The sequence below is a fragment of the Odocoileus virginianus genome, chromosome 14, assembly GCF_023699985.2.
Source record: "Odocoileus virginianus isolate 20LAN1187 ecotype Illinois chromosome 14, Ovbor_1.2, whole genome shotgun sequence".
Taxonomy (NCBI): Eukaryota; Metazoa; Chordata; class Mammalia; order Artiodactyla; family Cervidae; genus Odocoileus; species Odocoileus virginianus.
This window is the reverse complement of record NC_069687.1, coordinates 63,996,206-64,016,736: the sequence shown is the minus strand read 5'-3', so window position 1 is coordinate 64,016,736 and position 20,531 is coordinate 63,996,206. Positions and strand designations below refer to the sequence as shown.

Sequence of the window (20,531 nt, the reverse complement as noted above, 5' to 3'; positions counted from 1 at the left end):
CCTTCAGAGTCCACATATGCAAAGTAGAAATAAGGGTACCGACTTCACCAGCTTACCATGAAAATGAGTTTATACATGCAAAGTGTTCAGAACTGTGCTCAATATAAAGTGCCCAGTGTTAACTGCTACTACTTTTACTATCACCATCACCACCCTGAAAGCTCTGCACTTTCCATGTGGAAATGTGAAAAATGCTCACCCAAAAGAAATATTAACAAATATAAAGGAATAAAATAAAAGAAGGATCACAAAGCCATAGGGTCAGTCTATGATAAAGAACTTTTTTTAAGATTAAAGGAAATGAGTACTCTGGAGTGCTTAAACACCAGAAAAAGTCATGAGTTTCCTGACAATGTCTTACTTGTAAGACTGACGAACCACAGGTCAAAACTAGTCTACATAATAAGCTCCCGAGCTATTTAAATAACCAATGAAAACTAAGGAGGAACTGAGAAGATACAGGTTTGAGTTCACTAGACCAAATGATACTTCCCTGTATAAAGCACATTTTGACATTTAAAGGTACAGCCTCTCCTAAGTTACCTTTAGGTTCACTTGATAAACTGACTTCTAATCCTTTCATTAAGAAGGGAAAGCATCAGATATAAGTAAAATATCATGTCAAACAACGCTCTGTCAGGCAGTCTCCAAGTGGAACCCCGCAGTAGAAAACGACACTTTGCTCTAACAGTATACAGACAATACGAAAATCCTGAAGTTAAAGTGCAAACTTCAGCAAACGTAGCCAGATGGAAAGATCCAGAGCTTTGGAGACACACAGGCTCAAGCTTAGAGCGTGGCTCTGCCACTGACTAGCTGTTCTAACTGCACTTACTTCATACTCAAGAGCTTCATCTTACTGTTTGTAAAATACACATGAAGCATAGGCCATCTAAACAAGAAAACGTGTGAAGAGCCTACAGTAGTGGCTGGCACTTAGCAGATGCTCCATAAACAGTAGCTAATTAGTAAATTCTGAGAAGACTCTCCAGGAGTCTTAAGGATAAAAGACCACTACTTTACAGAGTAATGACAAAAATTATTTTGACCAGGTAATAACTATAAATCATGAGACAATACAAAATCATCATTTGTTTCCCTTATTTTCCAACTAACTCCTCAAACAAAAGTCCCTTGTTTACTGAACTGCATTTCCTGTTAGGCTGTGACTACAAACCTTTTGGGCCTATTTAATAAAAATAACTACATTTCTTATACTGAAACAAAGTTTTGACTAGCAAATACCCAACTAATCCACACCAAAACATAAACACTAAACATAAATATCTAGCATTTTTTCCTTTCTCTGTTATATTGGAAAAAGAAGTAAAGGAATTTTAAGTTTCTCTCAACGAGTCAAGTTCTACATAACAAAACAATACAAGGTAACTGCTTACCTGGACAATATTTTGTACTTCAGATCCACCAATCCAGAATGAATGGGGGTATTCCCTTTCAGACTAGTCTGAGAAAAGACAGCAGTCAAGCAGCTTCCAAGATTCTTTCCGTTTACTGTATCCAGCTTTCTTCAACAAAATCCCAAACATGCACTTCGGTAACTGTTGAAAGACAGAAAGCAATCCATACACCCACCATGGCACCAGCGGCAAAGGACAGCCACCAAGAAACGGAAGGAAGGGTCGATGGAGTGGTGGATCTGAAGCACGGAAAAAGTTACAAGCCCTAAGCCAACGGTTTCATGTTAGAGGGTCTGCAGGAGCACCGCTCACCTCTGTGTTGAGAGAGGATAAGAAATTCTACAAAACAAAGAAGGAAACGTCCCTAACATTAATGCTTATTCATGGCAAATAACATGCAATTTCCAAATACACGATAAAAATTTCCTCTACTATCCATATAAATTGTCCCAGATCATTCAGCTACAATGAATTTTATCCATTTCCTAAAACAGTTCCTCTACAATTACAGAAACTTTGTCAGCCATAATTAAGAGGGGAGGGCTCAAATATTTCCTAATAAAAATTTATTTAAGCACCTAACAAGAAATTTTTAAGTTTGCTACACATAAGACATCTACATATCACTCAAATCTTCGACTCTCATCTAAAATATAGGACATTTCAAGACATGTGACATAACTTGAAGAGTGAACTTCTGACTCAATAGAGGCCAACCCCCCACAGTGGCCAGTCACTGGGCACGCTAGGGAAAAGAGCATAACGACAACTCACGAGCTGACACCTTCAAGCCCGTGAGCCCAGTCCACATTGTACCAACTCTTATTACCGCACCGACTCTTGCAATTAGCTATAAATTCTAAGCGAACTACAAGGCAGACAGGAAAAGGTATTCAACAGGATGCCACAGATAAGAAGTTAAAAATCCAAAGACTGTGAAGCTGCTTGCACATAAATTTGCTACTTCCTCAACTGCCACACTACTGCCAAAATGTTCCTGAAGTAACCATAAAACCTACCTTCACTGAGGGTTACTAATGGACCAGGCCTTTTACATTCATTACTCATATTTAAAAATATAAGAAGAAATAACTTGCTCAAAGTCCTACATCCACTAGGTGCTAGAGCCTATGCCCTTTTCACAGAATACGGTGGCCTCCAAACTCCAAGGACCAGAAGGCCATGATTCCTGGGGCAGAAGAAACCAAGCTCTAAGTTAATTGACGTCAGAACAGAGAACCACAAAAATACAAAACAGTATTTCAGCCTAGCTGAACTAAAATACAACTGAACTTGTTGAGCCATCCTGAGAGGGCTAACTCCCTTAATCTTGCCACTTAAAAGCACTATCAAAAATTCGTGCAATTCTAAGGCCACAATATTAATTTTATACTCTTGCCCACACAGACTGTGTTTTGTGGCAAAGATGTGTCTGTGACAAAGAATCCCAAAATAGTCCATAGGCAGACTAAAGATGCTCTGGTTTTTCATGTATAGGCAAAGCATTGAAGTGACTGAAGTACCAGTCTAAGAGTAACCTCTTTATAGCAAACAGGTGGAAAATATCTTAATACCCTCAACTTAAACACATGTAAGCAAAACCACAAAGAACAGTGCTCAAGCTCTTCTCATTAGTCTAGAGCCTAAAAAACTAGAAACCCAATTTTGACAAAAAATGCTAGTGAGCTATGGCTAGTAGTTAACTGCTAGAGTAATATAGTCTGATTTTCGAAGTGTAACTCACTACTACAACCAAAAAACAGCCACAACAATTTGACTAACAGACTCATTTCTGAGCCTCCTGCACCATCAGGCCTTTTCTTCCATTAGTGAGTTAACTTTCCCCCTCTTTCCTTCAAATAAACATTTACTGAATGCCTAATTGGTGGCAGGCCTTATGCCAGAGAAACAAAGATTAACAGATGCCAGATCAGGATAATAAGGATTAAGTTCTTCATGTCCTCTGCCCCTTCCTCTTTGAGTCTCTCAAGCAATCATTTCACAGAACCAAAACACGTTTTATCATTAGTTCCCAAAACTGGTTAAGAGTTCTCAATTTAACTCTAAAATAATAATTACTCAGGTTCTTTTTTCTTAACAGAGTTCTCACTTAATTTTTTTTCTTCCGTGGACCAGTGGTTTGCTATTAGAGAACAGTTTTCGATATTCATAGCACTTAGGTATTTGCACATCTCTCTACTCACAAACTTTTTTTTCAATTTACATGTTAATATCCCACTGTTTCTACTTCACAGCTTTCCATTCTGTGAAGATCTTCATTGTTGACTAACCCTGAGAGGGAATCTCCTAAAATGCTTCCTGCTGACATAAGTGAACCCAGCAATCTCTGAATTTCGTTAATGAGATTCAGGTTAGAGATACCCCACTGGACTGTCAGGTCTACCTGGCTGGTGCCTCATTTGCCTGCAAACTTCCTGTTAGGCAACTGTGATCAGCAGAAACTGAACGGAGGGTAGCAAGCACATTCTTGACCAACAGGTTTTTCCCCTTTTGTCAACGAATTCAATGAGCAACAACAGAACTCAGGAGGAAACCTTGTATCCTAGTCACCACTTACTCTGTTAAAGGTCAAAATCACCAGCAAATAAGAATAAGAATTTAAAAATTCTAAATTCCTTGGCTAAACTAAATTGATCAAACATAAATCACTATGCTCAGTGTTAATATGAACAATTACCAGTCTCTTTCTACCAGGAGACTTAAAACAGGGTTAAAGTGGGTTCTCTCCATAACAGTAGAGGTCTAATTATGTCTAATTGGTAGTTCTTAGTAATTGTATTTCCCAGATTTCCAAGGCAGTATTGACTCTGTATGATTTCATCATTTTCCCCAAAGAAGCCTCATTAAATGCATGGCTAAAAGCAACTTAATTTTAGGCCTCTGCAAAGCTTCACAATTAAGTACACGCACACATCAGGGGCAAAAACTAAAACTTTTTCTCACACCATCTGTCTTGACTGTACTTGACAAAATACGGTCCCTATACTTGCAGGGAGAGTTAACTTGGCAGACAGCTGCTGAGAGACAAGTCTTTGCAAGGTCCTTTCACATACATCTCTCATAATCCTCCCAACACTGAAGTGATACCTCCACTTTTTTTTATTTTTACACACAATGAAATCTTACCAGAGAAAGGTTAACTTTCTTAAGGTCACACAGCCAGCAAGTGAAAGTTATGATACAAACTCAGGTGTTTCACCCTAGAGCCCATTCCCTTTATGTTAAATCATGTTTCTCTAAGGTCACAGATCCTTAGAACTTATCAACTATTTGGCAAGTTCACATCAACAGATATAAAAGGAATTTAGTTTCCTCAATATTCTGCTATCACCCACGCTCTGGGATGTACATAAATCAATTTGTATGTTTACCAGTCTGTAAATAATGGTTAAAATGTCTATGAACAGAAGTTTGTGCAACACATACCACCCTTCTTTACCTTTTAGCAGTCTTTCTCCCTTATCCATCCCCACTTGTCTTAGGAATTATCAAACAGAAATCTTAAAAAGGTTTCATAGCATGAAAAAAGAAAATCTAACATTAATTTAAATCAATATCTATTGCACACCCAAGCGCTAAACATAGTGAAGGATTCAAAGGACAATCAGCTTTAGACATGATCAAACTTTCAAGATACACAGGAAGGTTTGGTAAGTCCCATATGCATTAGGAACAAGTTATTATGAGAATTAGTGATATAGGTGACCATTTCCAGAAAAGAGGATGGCTAAAATACAGGCAGACAGCAATAATACATGTAAGCAACCAACAGGAAAGCTCAACTCAACATTTACTGAACACCTACTACAAGAAGGCACTGTTGAGGAGTTTATCATTTAATAGGGGACACAAACAGGAAACAATAATACAAGCCCAGAATATGTTAAGTGCCACAAGATAAATACAAAGTGCCAGAACTCATTCATTTAACAACGATTAGCATGTAGGCATTGCTATCGATAGAAAAACAAAATTATATCTGCCACCATAACATAAATTGACATCAAGAAGAGGTATCTAAATTGTGTTCTGAGAGGAGAGGATGTTATCAACATGGGTGGAAGAGAGGATTGCTGAGATCTCACCTAAATCAATTTGGCTGGAGAGCTATTAGGTCCTTCCCATTAATATCAGTAGCTTGAGATACATGGGCTTAGGTCAGTTTCTATCAGTGCTGACAAAGGAAATCTGAAAAACAATGATCCTCCACACTTTGGCTGGAATATAGAATAAGTGAGGAATGTGAGAAGAAAAAGCTGGAAAGGAGGCAGGAATCTGAATTGTGAGGACTTCAAATGCTTTCTTTCCCTTAAACTGTAAATATCACCAGGTGGAACCCAAGATCCCAGGCACCTCACAGCACAGGAAAGTCTGTTTCTAAAATTCATAGGACCAAACAGTACTACTCAGAGGAATACACGTGCTGTTCTGTAAAGCTATGAAATGAGCTAGCAATTCTCCTGTGCTATAGAGCTCTCTCAGTTTTTAGGAGTCAGTGCCAAGATGTGTGAGCAGGATCAGGTTTATCCTTATCAAATCTGAAAGAACATCTAACCTACTCCAAAATCAGGAATAAAAATTGATAATATTTGAGTCATAAGCCTCTTGAGGCCAGTCAGTGAGGTCTATAAATAGCGTGTGATTTATTTCATTTGGACCCTACTTAAGCCTTTGTCTATTTAACCTGCATTTGGTAAAGCAGCACATGGCTAAAGGCAGATGAGGATAAGTGATGGTGACAAAGACCCGATTTTTTAAAGGAGTCACCAAACAATCCCACTTATTCCACTTAGAAAGCCAAAGACAAGAAGGGGGCGCAGGGGGAGAGATGTAAAAAGAAAAAAAGAAAATAACTTCCAATAATGTCATTTAGTTTCGTTCATCTCTTTGGTCTTGTGGCTTGTCTGTACTTCAACAGCTCTAAAAATAGATTTGATATTATATGTTCTTAATGAGATCCAATGTATTTTACCTATATTACTACATTCAACGAGTAATAGAGCCATTCAGAGGTAACCAGAAGAGAAATGATTCACTTAAGGTCACTTAGCCAAGAATCGAACCATTCAGCAGCTCACAACAGAGGATAAACTGCCCATTACTTGAGTAAAGGGGGAAAGGGGTTCTCTCACACCCAGAGAGGAAGCAGGATTATCTTTCCCCAACCTTTAACATTAACTTTTGCTGTTTTCTAACAGGCAGGCCTAACGACCCATTCTTCCAATTAGCAGGTCTGGGGATGCTTTCTAGTAATAAGGGCCTGAGCACAACTCATACTTCTAATTCGAGCAATAAATATCATGTGATACATAATGCAGCTTTCATTCTTCCCAGTGAAGTCCACCACATTAGACAAAGCCCAGTGAACTTCTGTGCATTTCCAAATGGTTTACTCCTTTTCTACCTCAGTAATATTAAGGCTAATTAAAACCAAAGTTGGTGACGGAGAGAGAAGCCTGGCGTGCTGCAGTCCATGGGGTCGCAGAGTCGGACACGACTGAGCAAACTGAACTGAAAACCAAAGTCAGAAGTTAAGAAGCAGTCCCACAAACTAGGTACATACTGGGCCAATGTAAGACCACAAAAGTCATCTGATGGTTAAATTATTCACCACCAGGAATTATAAATTCAGTTGTCTCCATCAAGAGTTTACAGTGTATATTAAAGACTGAATCCTATGATGTAGGTCAGCTGGAGAAGCACTTTTTGTGAACCTGGTCCCAGGCAGGGGTAGGAGTAACAACGGGGGTTATATTTTGAATATTTAATTATTCTACCACCAGTTTTATTTCCTAGGAAACTGAAAAAGTGCAAGAAAAAAAGGAAGGAGAAATCAAAATCAAAGAAAGCAGAGGGGTGAAGATTAAGAAATTGGTGAAACCCTGTTTCCTTTCTTTGATAAGAGTACACTCTTGAATATCAATTGAAAGTTATCCTGTTAACCATTAAGTACCAAACTGGTACAGGCAGCACAATCACAAATATTTGAGTACTGAAGCTGACTCATAAAAATCTAAAAATATTTCATGCTTTAGGCTTTCAAAATACCATCAGTTTAACCCCTCCTTTCATCATGTTATTTTGAAACTAATGTAAAAAGTGTTTTTAATCTAGTTCTGGAAACTATAATTAAAATGCAGTGAATACAGAAAGCCACGTGCAATTAGATTTTAAGGCATTATCATTCCTACACCTGATCCTGGATTTAGTAAATCAGTTGTTAAGTATCTGTGCTATCTATAACACTAAAATAAATATATATGTTTATGAAACAGTTGCGTAAGAATCTTAACTGGTAGCCCTTTGAGGGAATATCACAATTTGTATATGAAAAGCCACTTTTAAAACTGATCCAGATGATTAGCTTATTAAATCTTCTCTGTTAAATTTTCTAAGAATCCCACTTAATAATGTCCCTGAAAAGTCTGAAATATCTTTTCAGATCAGACAAGTACAATCATGTAAAATTAAAACGCACAGGAAGCCAGTTATATTTAGGAAGAGACTTTTTTTTCCATATCCATTCAAAGACATTAAATGGATTACACTGTACTTTAATTCTTTTGAAAAAAACATTCTAGTTATTTTATTTTAGGCTGTGCCGTGCAGCTTGTGGATTCTTAGTTCCCTGACCAGGGATAGAACTAGGGCCCTCCGCAGTGAGTCCTATCCACTGGATCACCAGGGAAGTCCCTACTTATTTTTTAAATTAATGGAAATGGAAGGAGAATTTAACAGCCAATTTCAAAGAGATACCAAGTTACAATTTTTTGCTATGCCGTACTCCTCCTGTTGTAAGTACAGGTATTGTACATATGTAAAAATATGTACTATATGTGTAATTCCATTAGGATATTTTACGAAAATAACCCCTACAAAATTTGCAGAGTATCAAAAGCTTGGTTACAAAAGTTTGATAAGTTGTACTGAAAAGTTACCAATAAGTGAAAATCAAATAAAAACTCATATCAGTATCCCTTAGAAGGCAACCACACGTGTGCTTGCACACACACACACACACACACAAATCAGAAACTACAAGAGCTTTTTTTTTTTGCCCTCTAATTTCCAAGACTGCTGGAGAAGTGCAGTGAATTATGCAAAGGACAGCAAATATTAAGCTGCCTCTGTGTTTACGCTACTGTACTTCCATTTTTAAAACATGCATCTCAACTCCCCAGACACCATCATCCACAGAAACCATGCAGCTATCCAACAGACTTTCAGTGTCACCATTTATTATTTATAGCATTAAATGGGGGAAGTAGCTCTGATGTCACCGACCCTACCCAGTGGAATCACTGACTCAATAAACATTTTCACACTGGAGAAAACCTGGCTAGGAAAACATTTTGCTATGTTAACTAGATTCTTTCATCTTTCTTCTCAACCCTAGGGTAGAAGAGGTTACTGTTTGGAGAGATACAAAGAAACTGTCAAGGTTTCCACAGGAAGAAAACCTGGGCATGTTCATTTGCTGAGGCAAAGACTTCCCCCTCCCAACTCTCCAGAGCCCAGTTTGATTTCCCTAATGTTCAAACTGGCAGTAACAGCTGCCATATTTTACTTTTTGAACCAAATCATCCACCAAGTAGCAAATTTTTCGTTTCTACTAGCCACTCTCTCGTGGTCCTGTTTTTAAAAACCCATTCTGGATCCACGTCCTAAGGCGGAAAGGGGCTGGGGTGTTGGGTGGGTTCAGGGAGTCTGGCCTGGCTACCAAAGGCTTCTAAACAGAAGAGTGATCGCTTCCCCTGGGCCGTAGGCTCCCCCTTTCCTTTTTTTTCTAGAAGAAAGAACTGGCGGCAGTGATGAGGACAGCCCCTCCCCCCTCCTCCCCAATTTCTCAAAGCAGCTCAGGAAAACGTGAAGTTATAGTCTCTCTTTCCAGGGAGATGGAATCCAGAGTACCTAGGGCCTTGCTCTGCAAACATCCCTCTCGGCCGAGTAGGAAACCCTTTGTCCGAGAAGCCGGACACCACAGGGGGCCGGGAAAGAGGCCCCTTTTCGGTCACAGCCTCCAACCGAGAGCTCTCCACCTCCACCCCCATAGGGCCGATGCCGGCACCAATACAGCCCCAGGTCATGAAGAGGGTGCTGAGACCCCTTCCGGGATGCTGAGGCCACGGCCCTGTCGATCTACGCTGTACCCTCTCCCATCACCATCTCACTCGGCCTCAGTGGGGCTGGCAAGAGCTATGCAGGCCTGGACCGGAGAAACAGGGAAGAAAAAAAAATACCTTCCAAAGGGGGAACGGGATGCTAGAGTGAGTGTGAGCTAAGACCACAGCCTGAGCGAGCGAGGGTCGTTCGAGGGACGGGCCCAGAGATTGGAGGGAGGGTGGGAGGAAAACCGAGGGGCATGGAGGGGGCCGGGCCAGGTCCGGCCTGCGAGTTCGAGGGATCCGGAGGAACCGCACCGGGCCAGAGGCCAGGCAAGGCGGGGGGTCCAGGTCCGGGCCGAGGCAGCAGGGAAGGGCCAGGGGTGGCCTCGCGCCGGACGTTGAGGTGGGCAGGCCCGCCCGGGGCCGGTCGGACGGAAGAACGGACGGTCCAGCGGGCCGCACTCACCATGAGCTCGATGGTCTTGTCCTCAATCACCGAGTCGGGCTCCATGGCGGCCCCGGCGGCCCCGCCTCGCTCTCCCCGCGCAGCAGCGAACGGCCCGGGCGGAGGAGGCGACGGCGGAGGCGGCAGAGGCGGAGGCGGCTCTCGCACCCACTCTCGCTGCCAGCCCGCCCGGGCCGCCGGCAGCTCCGCCCTCCCCCTCGGCGAACGCAGTACGCAGAGCGAGGACTACAGCTCCCGGCAGGCGCCGCGGGGCCCCGCAGAGCGTTGTGGGAACGAGAGTCCGAAAGCAGGCCACTCTGCTGGCTGCTCGAAGCGGAATTCGGTGCGAAAAGCAGCACTGCTCTGAGTATGCGAGACTTGCAGACCTAAAGAACTAAGGGCTCTCTCAAAGTAGGGCCTCGGCAGCGCCCCAACTACATGTCCCAGAAAGCCCTGCTCTCGGGTTCTCCTTCCGGCTAGCTTCTCCTGACTTCCTGGCAGCCCGAGGCTACCCAGACCGGCACCGAAACTCCGAGGCAACTCTTCACTTGTCGGAGATACTGAGTGCGCGACCGATTTCCGCACATGCGCGTTCGATGTCTGCAGCGCCCAGTCGACGCTGAAGTAGCGGCGCGGCTGGTCCGCTAGCGTTTGCGATAGGGTGAAGTGTGGGCGACAGGTGGGTTCGACGTGCGACAGGAGGAGGTGGTCTTGGGGCTCAGGCGTGGGAGAGGGGCCAACGAGCGGGAGAATCTCAGGCAGAGGGGTAGGCTCTGAGAGTATAGGCGTCCTAGCAGTGAGTGTTAGGAAAGTTAGTAGGGGAAGAGAAGGTTTATGGTCTGTATGCCCCACCTACGGGGAGGAACTGAGAAATGAAACGGGATCTGTGTATATTGAGCCCCTTTAATTCATTTTTCAGAAAATATGTTTTTAAACTTCCAGCCTCTGCTGGGTACCAGGGTAGGCACTGAAAATTCAACTCTGAACCTTACAGACAAGGCCTCTCTGCTCAAGGAGCTTTATTCTAATGAGGGGAAGACAGGCGTTAATCGCTAGAGTGACAGGTGCTAAGAAGAAATACAGCTGGAGACTCCTTCCAGTGAATTCTGCCTTCATCTCTGTGTGAACTTTGTCAAGTCTGTCAGTACCCTCTAACCAAAGGGGAGCAAGAGCACACCGATAGCTGAACAAGTTGAGTTTACTACTGGGTGCAGGAAGGGAGGACAGGCCCCATGAAGAACGGTAGAGCCATCTCAGGAGTTGTCGGGTGATTTGGAAGAGGATTTAAGGAAGTAGGGCTTCATTCTGGATAAGATGCTTTCAGGAAGTGGGGTAATTCCCTGATTAGGTATCTCGATAAACCTTACCTAGAAAGAAGAAAGGCTAGAATGAGACTAAAGCTCTAATTGGTATAGAAGCAAGAGTCCCTCATTAGCCAGGTTGGGGGATGTTTGGTCACTTTTTATGGTTTGGACAATGTATATCTTTTATCTCTATTCAAATGTAATTAAGGAGTGGTATTGCTTTTGTATTGATCTCTCATGGTCACAGAATGGCTTTGTCTAACGTTAATTGTTCTGCGAGATTATATTTAACAGAGGAACACAAAGCCTAGCTAAGACAGCCAGGTTTATCATTTAATAGCATTACTACCGGTCCGATTGTGTCAGGCCAGCTTCCAGATGTCGGCCTTTCTCAAGTGTTTTGCATTCTCTGCACCTGTAATGTGAAGGAACTAGATGACCTAGAAATTGTTCCATTTCCAAGGATCAAGTTATTAGAGTAATTTATATGCAGGCAGGACACAGTGTAAAGTTTTGTGCAGGTAGATTTTGAGTTTCATAGTCCTTATCTGCTGCTTTCCACCAAAGGAACCGAAAGAGCACAGAATTAGAAAGTTATTGCTGCTAACTTGGTGTCTGATTTTCACCATACTCTTTGCCTCTCTGAGCCTTGAGACGTTCATTAGTAGAATAAAGGGGTTAAAATAAATGACCTCTGTTTCAGTTACATATTGCATCTTATAAACCACCTCCAAGACATAGTAGCTTAAAATAACAGTGCTTTCTTATTATTTACATTGTGTGGGTTAACTGGACTCAGTTGGGCCCACATAGTTTAAGCTGAGGTTACTCATGGGAATGCTATCAGCCGAGAGCTCATCAAAACAGTTTCTTATCCTCCAGGGCCTCTCTTTACCAGCTTCTTACCATTCAGGCTTCTGTATGGTGACTGGCTTCCAAGAGGACAAGCACCAGTGAGCAAATGCTTACCAAGATTTGGTTGCCCACATTCCATTGGCTAAGACCAGCCAGATGGTCAAGCCCAGAATCAGTGTGGAAAGGGCCTATACATGGTTGTGAGTTCAGAGGCACGGTTCACTGGGGGCCACTAATGTAACAGCCAATCAAGACCTTTAAAGTGTCGGCACTTGCCACAGGTACTACCACATGGGGCTAGGGTCGGAATCACAAGCTAAATATGAACCCCCTTTACGTATGTTTGTCCTGCACTGTCTTTTTTATTGTTTCAAAGTTGACAGTTAACACATTTTCAAATCTGAATTTCTAAATTGTCTTGAAAAATTAGATTTATCTGGTTGTATTAGATGTGCATGGCAGCAGTATGCAGGGGTTAAATAGAATTGGGGCTTCCTAGGCGGCTCTAGTGGTAAAGAGCCTCCTTGCCAATGCAGGAGATCTGCTGCTACTGCTGCTGCTAAGTCGCTTCAGTCGTGTCCGACTCTGTGCGACCCCATAGACGGCAGCCCACCTGCTCCGCCATCCCTGGGATTCACCAGGCAAAAACACTGGAGTGAGGTGCCATTTCCTTCTCCAGTGCATGAAAGTGAAAATGAAGTCGCTCAGTCGTGTCCGACTCTTCAAGACCCCATGGACTGCAGCCCACCAGGCTCCTCCGTCCATGGGACTTTCCAGGCAAGAGTACTGGAGTAGGGTGCCATTGCCTTCTCTGAAGGAGATCTACAAGATGCAGTTTCCATCCCTGGGTCAGGAAGATCCCCTGGAGAAGGAAATGGCAACCCACTCCAGTATTCTTGCCTGGGAAATCGTATGGACAGAGGAGCTTGGCAGGCTACAGACCATAGGGTTGCAGAGAGTCAGGCATGACTGAAGCAACTTAGCACACATGCACGTGAATAGCAATTCCCTTCTTTATGTAAAGCACGAACTCTATAGATTGCCACTGTTAGCACTGTTCCCTGTTGCCTTATATCTGCATCTTTTTTAACTTGTACACTTAACCGGTATAGATATTTGAGTTCGCAACCTTGGGCACTGGAACTATAATGGAGATAACTCAAGGTTTCTACCCTTTTATTAAAACCATATCCCACCTTAAGAGGAAAAAAGTACTAATATTATTGGGTCAAATTCTAGGAGCTCAGTGAGGTGAAAAAGTTGTGCATATGATAGAAATCATTCCCAAGCTGTATAAGAGGCAAGCTGAGCCAAGACTTATCACTGTGCTCTTTCCTCTCCTCAAACAACTACTTAGGTACTTACATATTTTTTTTATTGCTTCAGGCTTGATGGCAACTGGCAATTAGATTTGTCATAGACAATGGCAGAAGACCATGGGGTTTATATGACATGACAAAAACAAACTGATACAGGTCCATGATCCCTCAACCAAAACCTTGAGGTCCAGATATGCTTCAAAATTCAGAATTGTTCATATTGTACAAAGGCAGTGTGATGTACATACTGTATATATAATGTGATACTCCCAAGAGGTCTCGGACAGCATTTCATAATCAAATACATACATTTTTCTGTAGCAGAGCCTGTAAGTGCCTATTAGCAATTTATAGCCTCTCAGTTCCAAATCCACCCTTCCTTTCCATGATTTGAAATACTAAGTGGGACCTTGTAAATATTGCCAGCTGACAGTGCTTAACTTTGTCAATAGAGAGCCCTAGAGGGAGGCAGCCAAATGAAGGGTCTTCTGTTCCCTGTTCCAGAATAGTCTCTTCCTTCTTGCCTTTGTGGCACAGCAGCAAATGGCTTGCAGAACCCACACATGCACACGTGTGGTTGGAACATCAGAGAGTGCTTCCCAGTGAGTTCAGTGGCACCTTAGCAGGCAGTTTCCTACTTGCCAGCCCAAACCTGTAGCACCTCAGCAAACTTCACCATCCAGTGGGCCATAACTATCCTCTCTCTAGTAAGGTTTGAATCTCATCCTAGCAGTGGGGGTGGGAGGATTCTTCCGAGTCTCTTCCCTTGAGTACTCTGCCTCAGTCTCAAAGGTAGTGGCTTCTCCCTGTAACTGCTACTTCTGTATTCTTTGGAGTTGTCTTTACTCCAACACCCTGTTACTAGTTAATAATGTTTTATATTAAATTTTCCCAAAAGAGAGTATGGCAGATGTGAGGGTATGTGATTTCCAAGACTGGGTCATGAGAGTTGTGGGTCTTCCCTTGTTCCCTCTGTCTTGGTTACTCTGGAGGAAGCAAGCTGTCGTGTCATGATGACACTTAAGCAGCCTTCTGTAATACCTGTGTGGTAAGGAACTGAGGCCACCTGCCAACAGCCACCTTTCCAGACCTGTGAGTAAGCCGTCTTGGAAGCCATCTCTTCCCACCCCAGTTGGTCCTTTAGATGACTAGTCCTATTCAAAACTTGACCTCGTGAGAGACCCTGAGCCAAGACCCACCCACCTAAGCCATTCTTCAACTTCTGCCCTGCAGAGGCTGTATGAGATAATAAATGTTTATTATTTTAAGCTGCTAAATTTTTAGATAATTTGATAGGCAGCAACAGAAAGCTGGGAGTTACCCCCTCAAAAAAGAGCTAGTTCAAATACTGAACTTGGTGAGTTCTCTTGTAATCAAGGCACCATAAATCCTTAGTAGGGCTTTGTGTCTTTCCTTTTCTTATGTATACTCTTGAAGGTAAAGAGTGGTATTTTTAAATGGTGTGTTTTGACCTGTGCTGACTTTTCTGAATTCAAATATGTTGTAAAGAAGGATAGTACAGTGAAATTTTGACCTAACTCATTCCCAACTATGTGAAGAACAAAATTCTCTTGAAGAAGAATCTTGTGAAACTAAAGGAAAGAGTATGTTGGGAAGTATTGAAGGTAGGAGCCCCTTATTTTATCAATATGACAAGGTTCTCTGCCTTATCCATTTAAGCATAGAATCTAGAAAAAAAGATGGTTGTCATGATATCCTTGCTGCTGCTGCTAAGTCGTTTCAGTCATGTTGAACTCTGTGTGATCCCATATTAAGTACATTTATTTGAACTGGAAAGATAAAGCCATACTTTTTCTAACTTGGCTGAATGATTTGATAGCACCACTAATAGATGTTACTAATAGATGAGGTAAATCTTTAGTTCTGTAATTTTTAGGAAGATACATTTAAAGCACATAAGGAAAAACATTTCATCAATTAATTTACTGGCAAATGTATTGAAATTAACATTTGTATCTTCCCTACCAATTTTTTTTTTAACTTATTGAGTTACATAAGACCTCCATGTGAAAGGGGGAAAAAAGGTTGTATTAGAGTGGAATACACTATGCCACCATGGCAAAGTATCTGTGCATCATTCAGAATTCAGTCAGGGAAACAGAACCAGTAAGATGGTTACTAAGGGGCTTTTTTTACAAGTTGACCTCACATAATTGTCCAGTTTAGTTCAGCAATCTCTGTAAGGTTGTAGTTTTTGTGTTGATGCTGGATTTTCAAGTCCACAAGGCAGGCAGTCAAGACAAGAAGACAGATATAAGGTGGGGGAGAGCAGGCATAAAAGTCAGACAAAACCTGTCAATTCTCACTGCCCTGACCTTGATGGTATATATGTCTTGCAGAGCCTGGAGCCCTTTGTCAGGTAACTGAACACACACACCTGCCCAGGAACTGGAGAAGCTGAAGGAGTCTCTCGAGGAAGGTGGAGTGATGGCAGACCCAGCTGTTCCTCACATGAAGGAGGTGAGTGAGCAAGCAGATCAGTGACAATGTATGTGGGCTACAGAATGACTGCAGTTTCACTTCCATCTTCCAAATCCTGGCATCTGGTGGCTCAGCCTGATCAGAACCATAGAGGAACAGAATTTGGAGAAATGCAGTTTAGCTTAGTCAAGCTGACATGGTGCTCAGTTTCCACACTCTGGAAACATAGTGGCATTATATATATGCCTTGTTCATACAAGGTCTAATGGAGTCAGCTGGCCTTCCATCTTATATTACTGTACACCATCTAGAATCCATGGTCTCTGGTATTTCTGGGATAGAGGAAAAGCTCACCAGCTTATTCAGAAACACATTATTCCTGCTCACTGTTCATTAGTCAGTACCTAATCATGTGGCCCTAAGAAGCTGCGAAGGAAGCTGAATTTGATGAACACAAAGGAATTTTGGTAGAGGATCTGTGCTATACCAGTAAAATTAATATTCATTTCATAAATCTTGGTTAAGATTTTTTAGTACATTTCCCAGAAATGGAGAAAAGGAATTTCTCCAGTGAATATACAAAAAAATTATTTTACTAGTCAGGTGGTTTCCAATACTTTGCTCTCAAAAAAATTGGAGGATTGAATTGAGTTTTAATGATAATTTAAGATAATTTTGCTAACAGACCACTATGTAGTATTTGACATGACAACTTAGAAATAATCTTTAAAGTGGCATGCTATTTCTGTGAGAAATGTTCATTCTTCTATGAACAAGTCTTCTTAGTACTAACATCTATAAAAATAAAATCTAAAAATATATTTATATTTGACACTGAACCCTGTCTCATTCTAACAACAAGTAATATTCATACTTGGATATGCAAACTACTTTTTAAATTATTTGTTGATTTAAAAGATATAATTCTAATAAACTTCTGTGTTTATCTTTAATCATTTAACTTCAAATGTACTTATTGTTTAATCAATTGCATTTAATAATAATTAAATTATCATGTTAATTTAACCCAGAAAGGTTTTTTTCTACTAATAGGTTGACCCTGTGGCCACAGAAAATACAAATTACAGCATATAGAAGACAAGTATGATAGGGTGATCAATAAGAGACTTTCAAGCATTAGAATATGTTTGGGATAAAATTAGGGTAAAATTATCTGTGGAAGATGGAATGGAAATATGAGTTCAGGGAGAGAAAAAAAGAATATTAAATTTCCTCCTATTGGAAAAGAGCTTATTCATGTGTATTTTTGAAGGATGATGGTATAAAATTGTTACTTAAATTTCATTGAGAAGAGTAATGAAACAATTTTTCAGTATCAACACACTGAAAATTCTTTTCATCTATTTATGCTGAAAATTTTAGATACCAGTTTAAGAAATGAGTAACTGCATAATGTTTGAAGATTTGAAGTGGGTGGTGACATAAGCAGAAAGGGTTAAAGATTACTGCTGTATATCACTGTGGTGACTGAAGAAAGGGCTTTGCTACTCTGAATGCCAGAATCTGAAGCCTTCAATCTTGAACAAGACTAGACATCTGCCAAGAAGTCCTTGACCTAAATGTGAAAGAATCGGATTTGGATAATATCCCTCCTCAATAATAATGGGGGACTCCCCTGGTGGTCCAGCGACTAAGACTCCTTGCTCCCAATGCTGGGGTTCAGTCCCTGGTTAGAGAACTAGATTTCACAACTAAGACTGTGTGCAGCCAAATAAATAAAAATAAATGTTTTAAAAAATTTAATAGCCAAAGACATACTTATTGAAATAACCATCAGACAGTCAATCCTTTTGTCCCACTTCTAACTCCCGAGTAGCTGCATGCAGGCTACCCACCCTACCACTGAAGGCTGTTAAGAGTCTAACTACAATACACCTTTTCAAAATCATTTCTTTCTACTTTCCCCACCTCATGTTCTGGCTCTTCACATTTCCCTCACAGCCGCATACTTGCTCAGATCACTCTCTCTGGCATTTCTTCTCCCATGCTGGGGAGGATGAGGTGGGTACTAGCAAATGAGGTAAGAAATGAGAACTGACAAGAGCAAAATTCAGAAAGTTTGGTAAGAGTTTTTTTTGCCAAAGCCTATCCCAGGCCCTTCTGGAGGCTCTGAACAGCTTCGAGGGTTCCAGGTATTAAGAAATGTATCCTAAGGAATATCCTAAATTCTGAAGATAGATATAGATAAGATATAGACACAGAGGGATGAAGTTATGTAGGGATTTCCTGATGAACTTAATTCTAGCTGGAAGAACAGTTTATATGACTGAGTTTCAGGCATGAATCCCAATGAGTTGTGCTCTTGTATTCAAGTATGGTCTGGTTCCTGGCCTTATTTTGTCCCTCCCACCTGAATGGAAGTGTTGTGTGTCTGCCTTTTGCCTTTTTTCTGTCTGCTAGAGGAACTTTGTAACCAGTTGGGGCTCAGAATTACCAAACTTGGAGTGAAGTGTCTGCACCAGGACCATTATCCATGTAACAGGATGTTAAAACACAACTCTTTTTTCAGTCCAGGATTTCAGTTGTGGCCTCAGCCGAAAACAATAGGTGGTGTCATTTTAATGCAAAGTCTTACACGTGAAGTTTGGAAGATCTGTGAAGAGACTGTTGCAAAAAAAGAAAGAAAGAAAATCCTAGGAAATTCCCTGGTGGTCCAGTCGTTAGGACTCTGCGCTTTCACTGCTGAGGGCCCAGATTCATTCCCTGGTTGGAGAGCTACCCTCTCACAAACCTCACAGTGCAAGGGAAAAAAAACCCAGCTCTGCCAGCTAGTAAGCCCATCCCTGATTTTGAGGGTGTACAGGAGAGCCATGGAGACTGATGGGCAGAGGTGTGAGCGGGTTTAGAGAATTTTTCCCTCCCAGTTCTGTGCAAGTAAACCCATATGTGTTCCCTGAAGTTGTGAGACATGTGCACTGGTTCCTCATCCATGGGTGGGAAAGTAAGGACATAGGCCAAAGGCTGAGTGGGAGCAGGCTGTGGCCACAGCAGAAAATGCCTGTCTTGAGAAGGCTCATACTTCCTGAGTTCTGAGGGACAAAAGTGCATGGTTTGTGGGAGCCAGCTGTAGATTTCGAAAGAAGATTGTCTTGAAACAGTTGCTGACCAAGAAGACCATCTGAGGGGCCAGTGTGATCTCAACAGGTGTGCTTTGTTGGGGGAGTGCCCCACAGAAAGTCAGAGGTTAAGAGAGGTTTCAGGTATCTGGCCAGAGGAGGTATGTCTCATCTGAGAATAACAGGAACCCCAAAAAGTGGCCCATGAGAGCACTCTGATATGAAATACCCAGGACATACAGGTGCCAGATTATAACTGGGCTAGTCAAGACATCTTTTCCCCTGCCTCAGATAGAATTCCTCAGATGCAGACCCTGAGTCAAGGATACTGTAAAGGGCTCTATTCAGGAGTGATCCTAGCACCCTGTAACCTGTTAGGAAAATAAGAAAGGGAAGTTGTGCTTTCAGGCAGAGCTCCTTGGAGAAGAGTTTGAGCTGCAGACTGATCCTGGCGTGGTGCTCCACACCCCTCAGAGTCTCGTGACTGGAGCGCGGGAACTTGGCTGTCCTGGTCATGGGTCAGCAGGCTGCCCCTCGGCGCTTCTGGCCCTGTGCAGAGCGTCACCGGCACAGGAGGGCCGTCCTCCACGTAGCAGTTGGCATGGGCCTTCGGAAAGGAAAGCACACGAAGCCAGGGGAGGAGGTTAAAGGGATCTGGGTCTGAGCACTCACAGCCCCTGTTGCAGATCACCCTGCACACTGTTCAGATCCACTTGTTTTTTACATTAAGTTCACCTCATCACAACTTCTTCAAGATTTGGATTGGTCAGTTTCTAGGAGAAAGATTAGAAGAAGGATGTTAGGGATAAGCAACAGCTCTCACTGCTGCTGTTGGTACCAAGGCTGTAAAGAATAATTTGTCATCTTCCTCTCTCTGTTCTGGATTTCCTCCTTTATACTGCTATAAAGTATAGCAGCATACTTTATAAATATATATATACACACATATATATACTTTGTATATATACAGTATACTTTTTGACTGTACTGCTTCTGCTACCCTAGGTGGCTTGCCTTGAAGTGTGTCCCAGATCTTCATCCATGAGAGGTCTGGGGCCCTGAATATGCATACCTTTATGAAGTTGGGATTGCTGGGATTGGCCATTCCCCATTACAGCTGGCCTGGGGGAGAACAGGGCTCTCAGAGCTAGGACCTCTGGGCCGTATTTGGCCCCGGCTCTCACCCTTATTCACAGGAGAACAGAGCACAGCCCTGCTCAGCTCCGCTTCACAGTGATGTGTCACATCTACCCGGTCCCGAGACTTCTGTGTCCATTTCTGTCTCATTTTACTTCTGTAATCCCAGTGTGTCCATATTAGTTTCCTGTGGCTGCCACAACAAATGACCACAAACCTAGTGGCTTCAGACAGCAGAAGTGTATTCTCTCACCATTCTGGAACCCAGAATTCTGAAATCGAGGTGTAGGCAGGACCATATTCCCTCAAAGGCTCTAAGTGAGATTCCTGTCTTCCTCTTTTGGTTATTTTTCCTCTATTTTTTCGTTGTGGTGAAATAGGTGTGCATTATCATTTTAACCATTTTTA

At 42.1% G+C, this 20,531-nt stretch overlaps 2 protein-coding genes across 12 annotated transcripts in view; one reads left to right on the top strand and one right to left on the bottom strand.

The window, feature by feature from the left end:
* The window catches only part of FBXW11 (F-box and WD repeat domain containing 11), a 124,061-nt gene extending 113,958 nt beyond the window's left edge, over positions 1–10,103 (bottom strand). For 7 of the 11 annotated variants that reach the window (XM_020870269.2, XM_020870275.2, XM_020870278.2 and 4 more), the window contains exon 1: positions 10,011–10,094. In XM_020870269.2, the coding sequence (XP_020725928.2) occupies positions 10,011–10,055 (45 nt within the window). In that variant the 5' untranslated portion in view covers positions 10,056–10,094. Of the gene's footprint in view, positions 1–1,397; positions 1,560–10,010 lie in introns of all 11 variants that reach the window. The other 4 variants (XM_070476838.1, XM_020870283.2, XM_020870277.2 and 1 more) reach the window with 2 other exon arrangements.
* Positions 10,011–17,668, top strand: LOC110122725 (E3 ubiquitin-protein ligase TRIM71-like). The gene is made up of 3 exons (XM_070476839.1): positions 10,011–10,668; positions 15,828–15,948; positions 17,293–17,668. The coding sequence occupies exon 1, from the start codon at positions 10,012–10,014 to the stop codon at positions 10,354–10,356; it is 345 nt and encodes a 114-aa protein (XP_070332940.1). The 5' UTR covers position 10,011; the 3' UTR covers positions 10,357–10,668; positions 15,828–15,948; positions 17,293–17,668.
* The last annotated feature ends 2,863 nt before the right edge of the window (positions 17,669–20,531 follow it).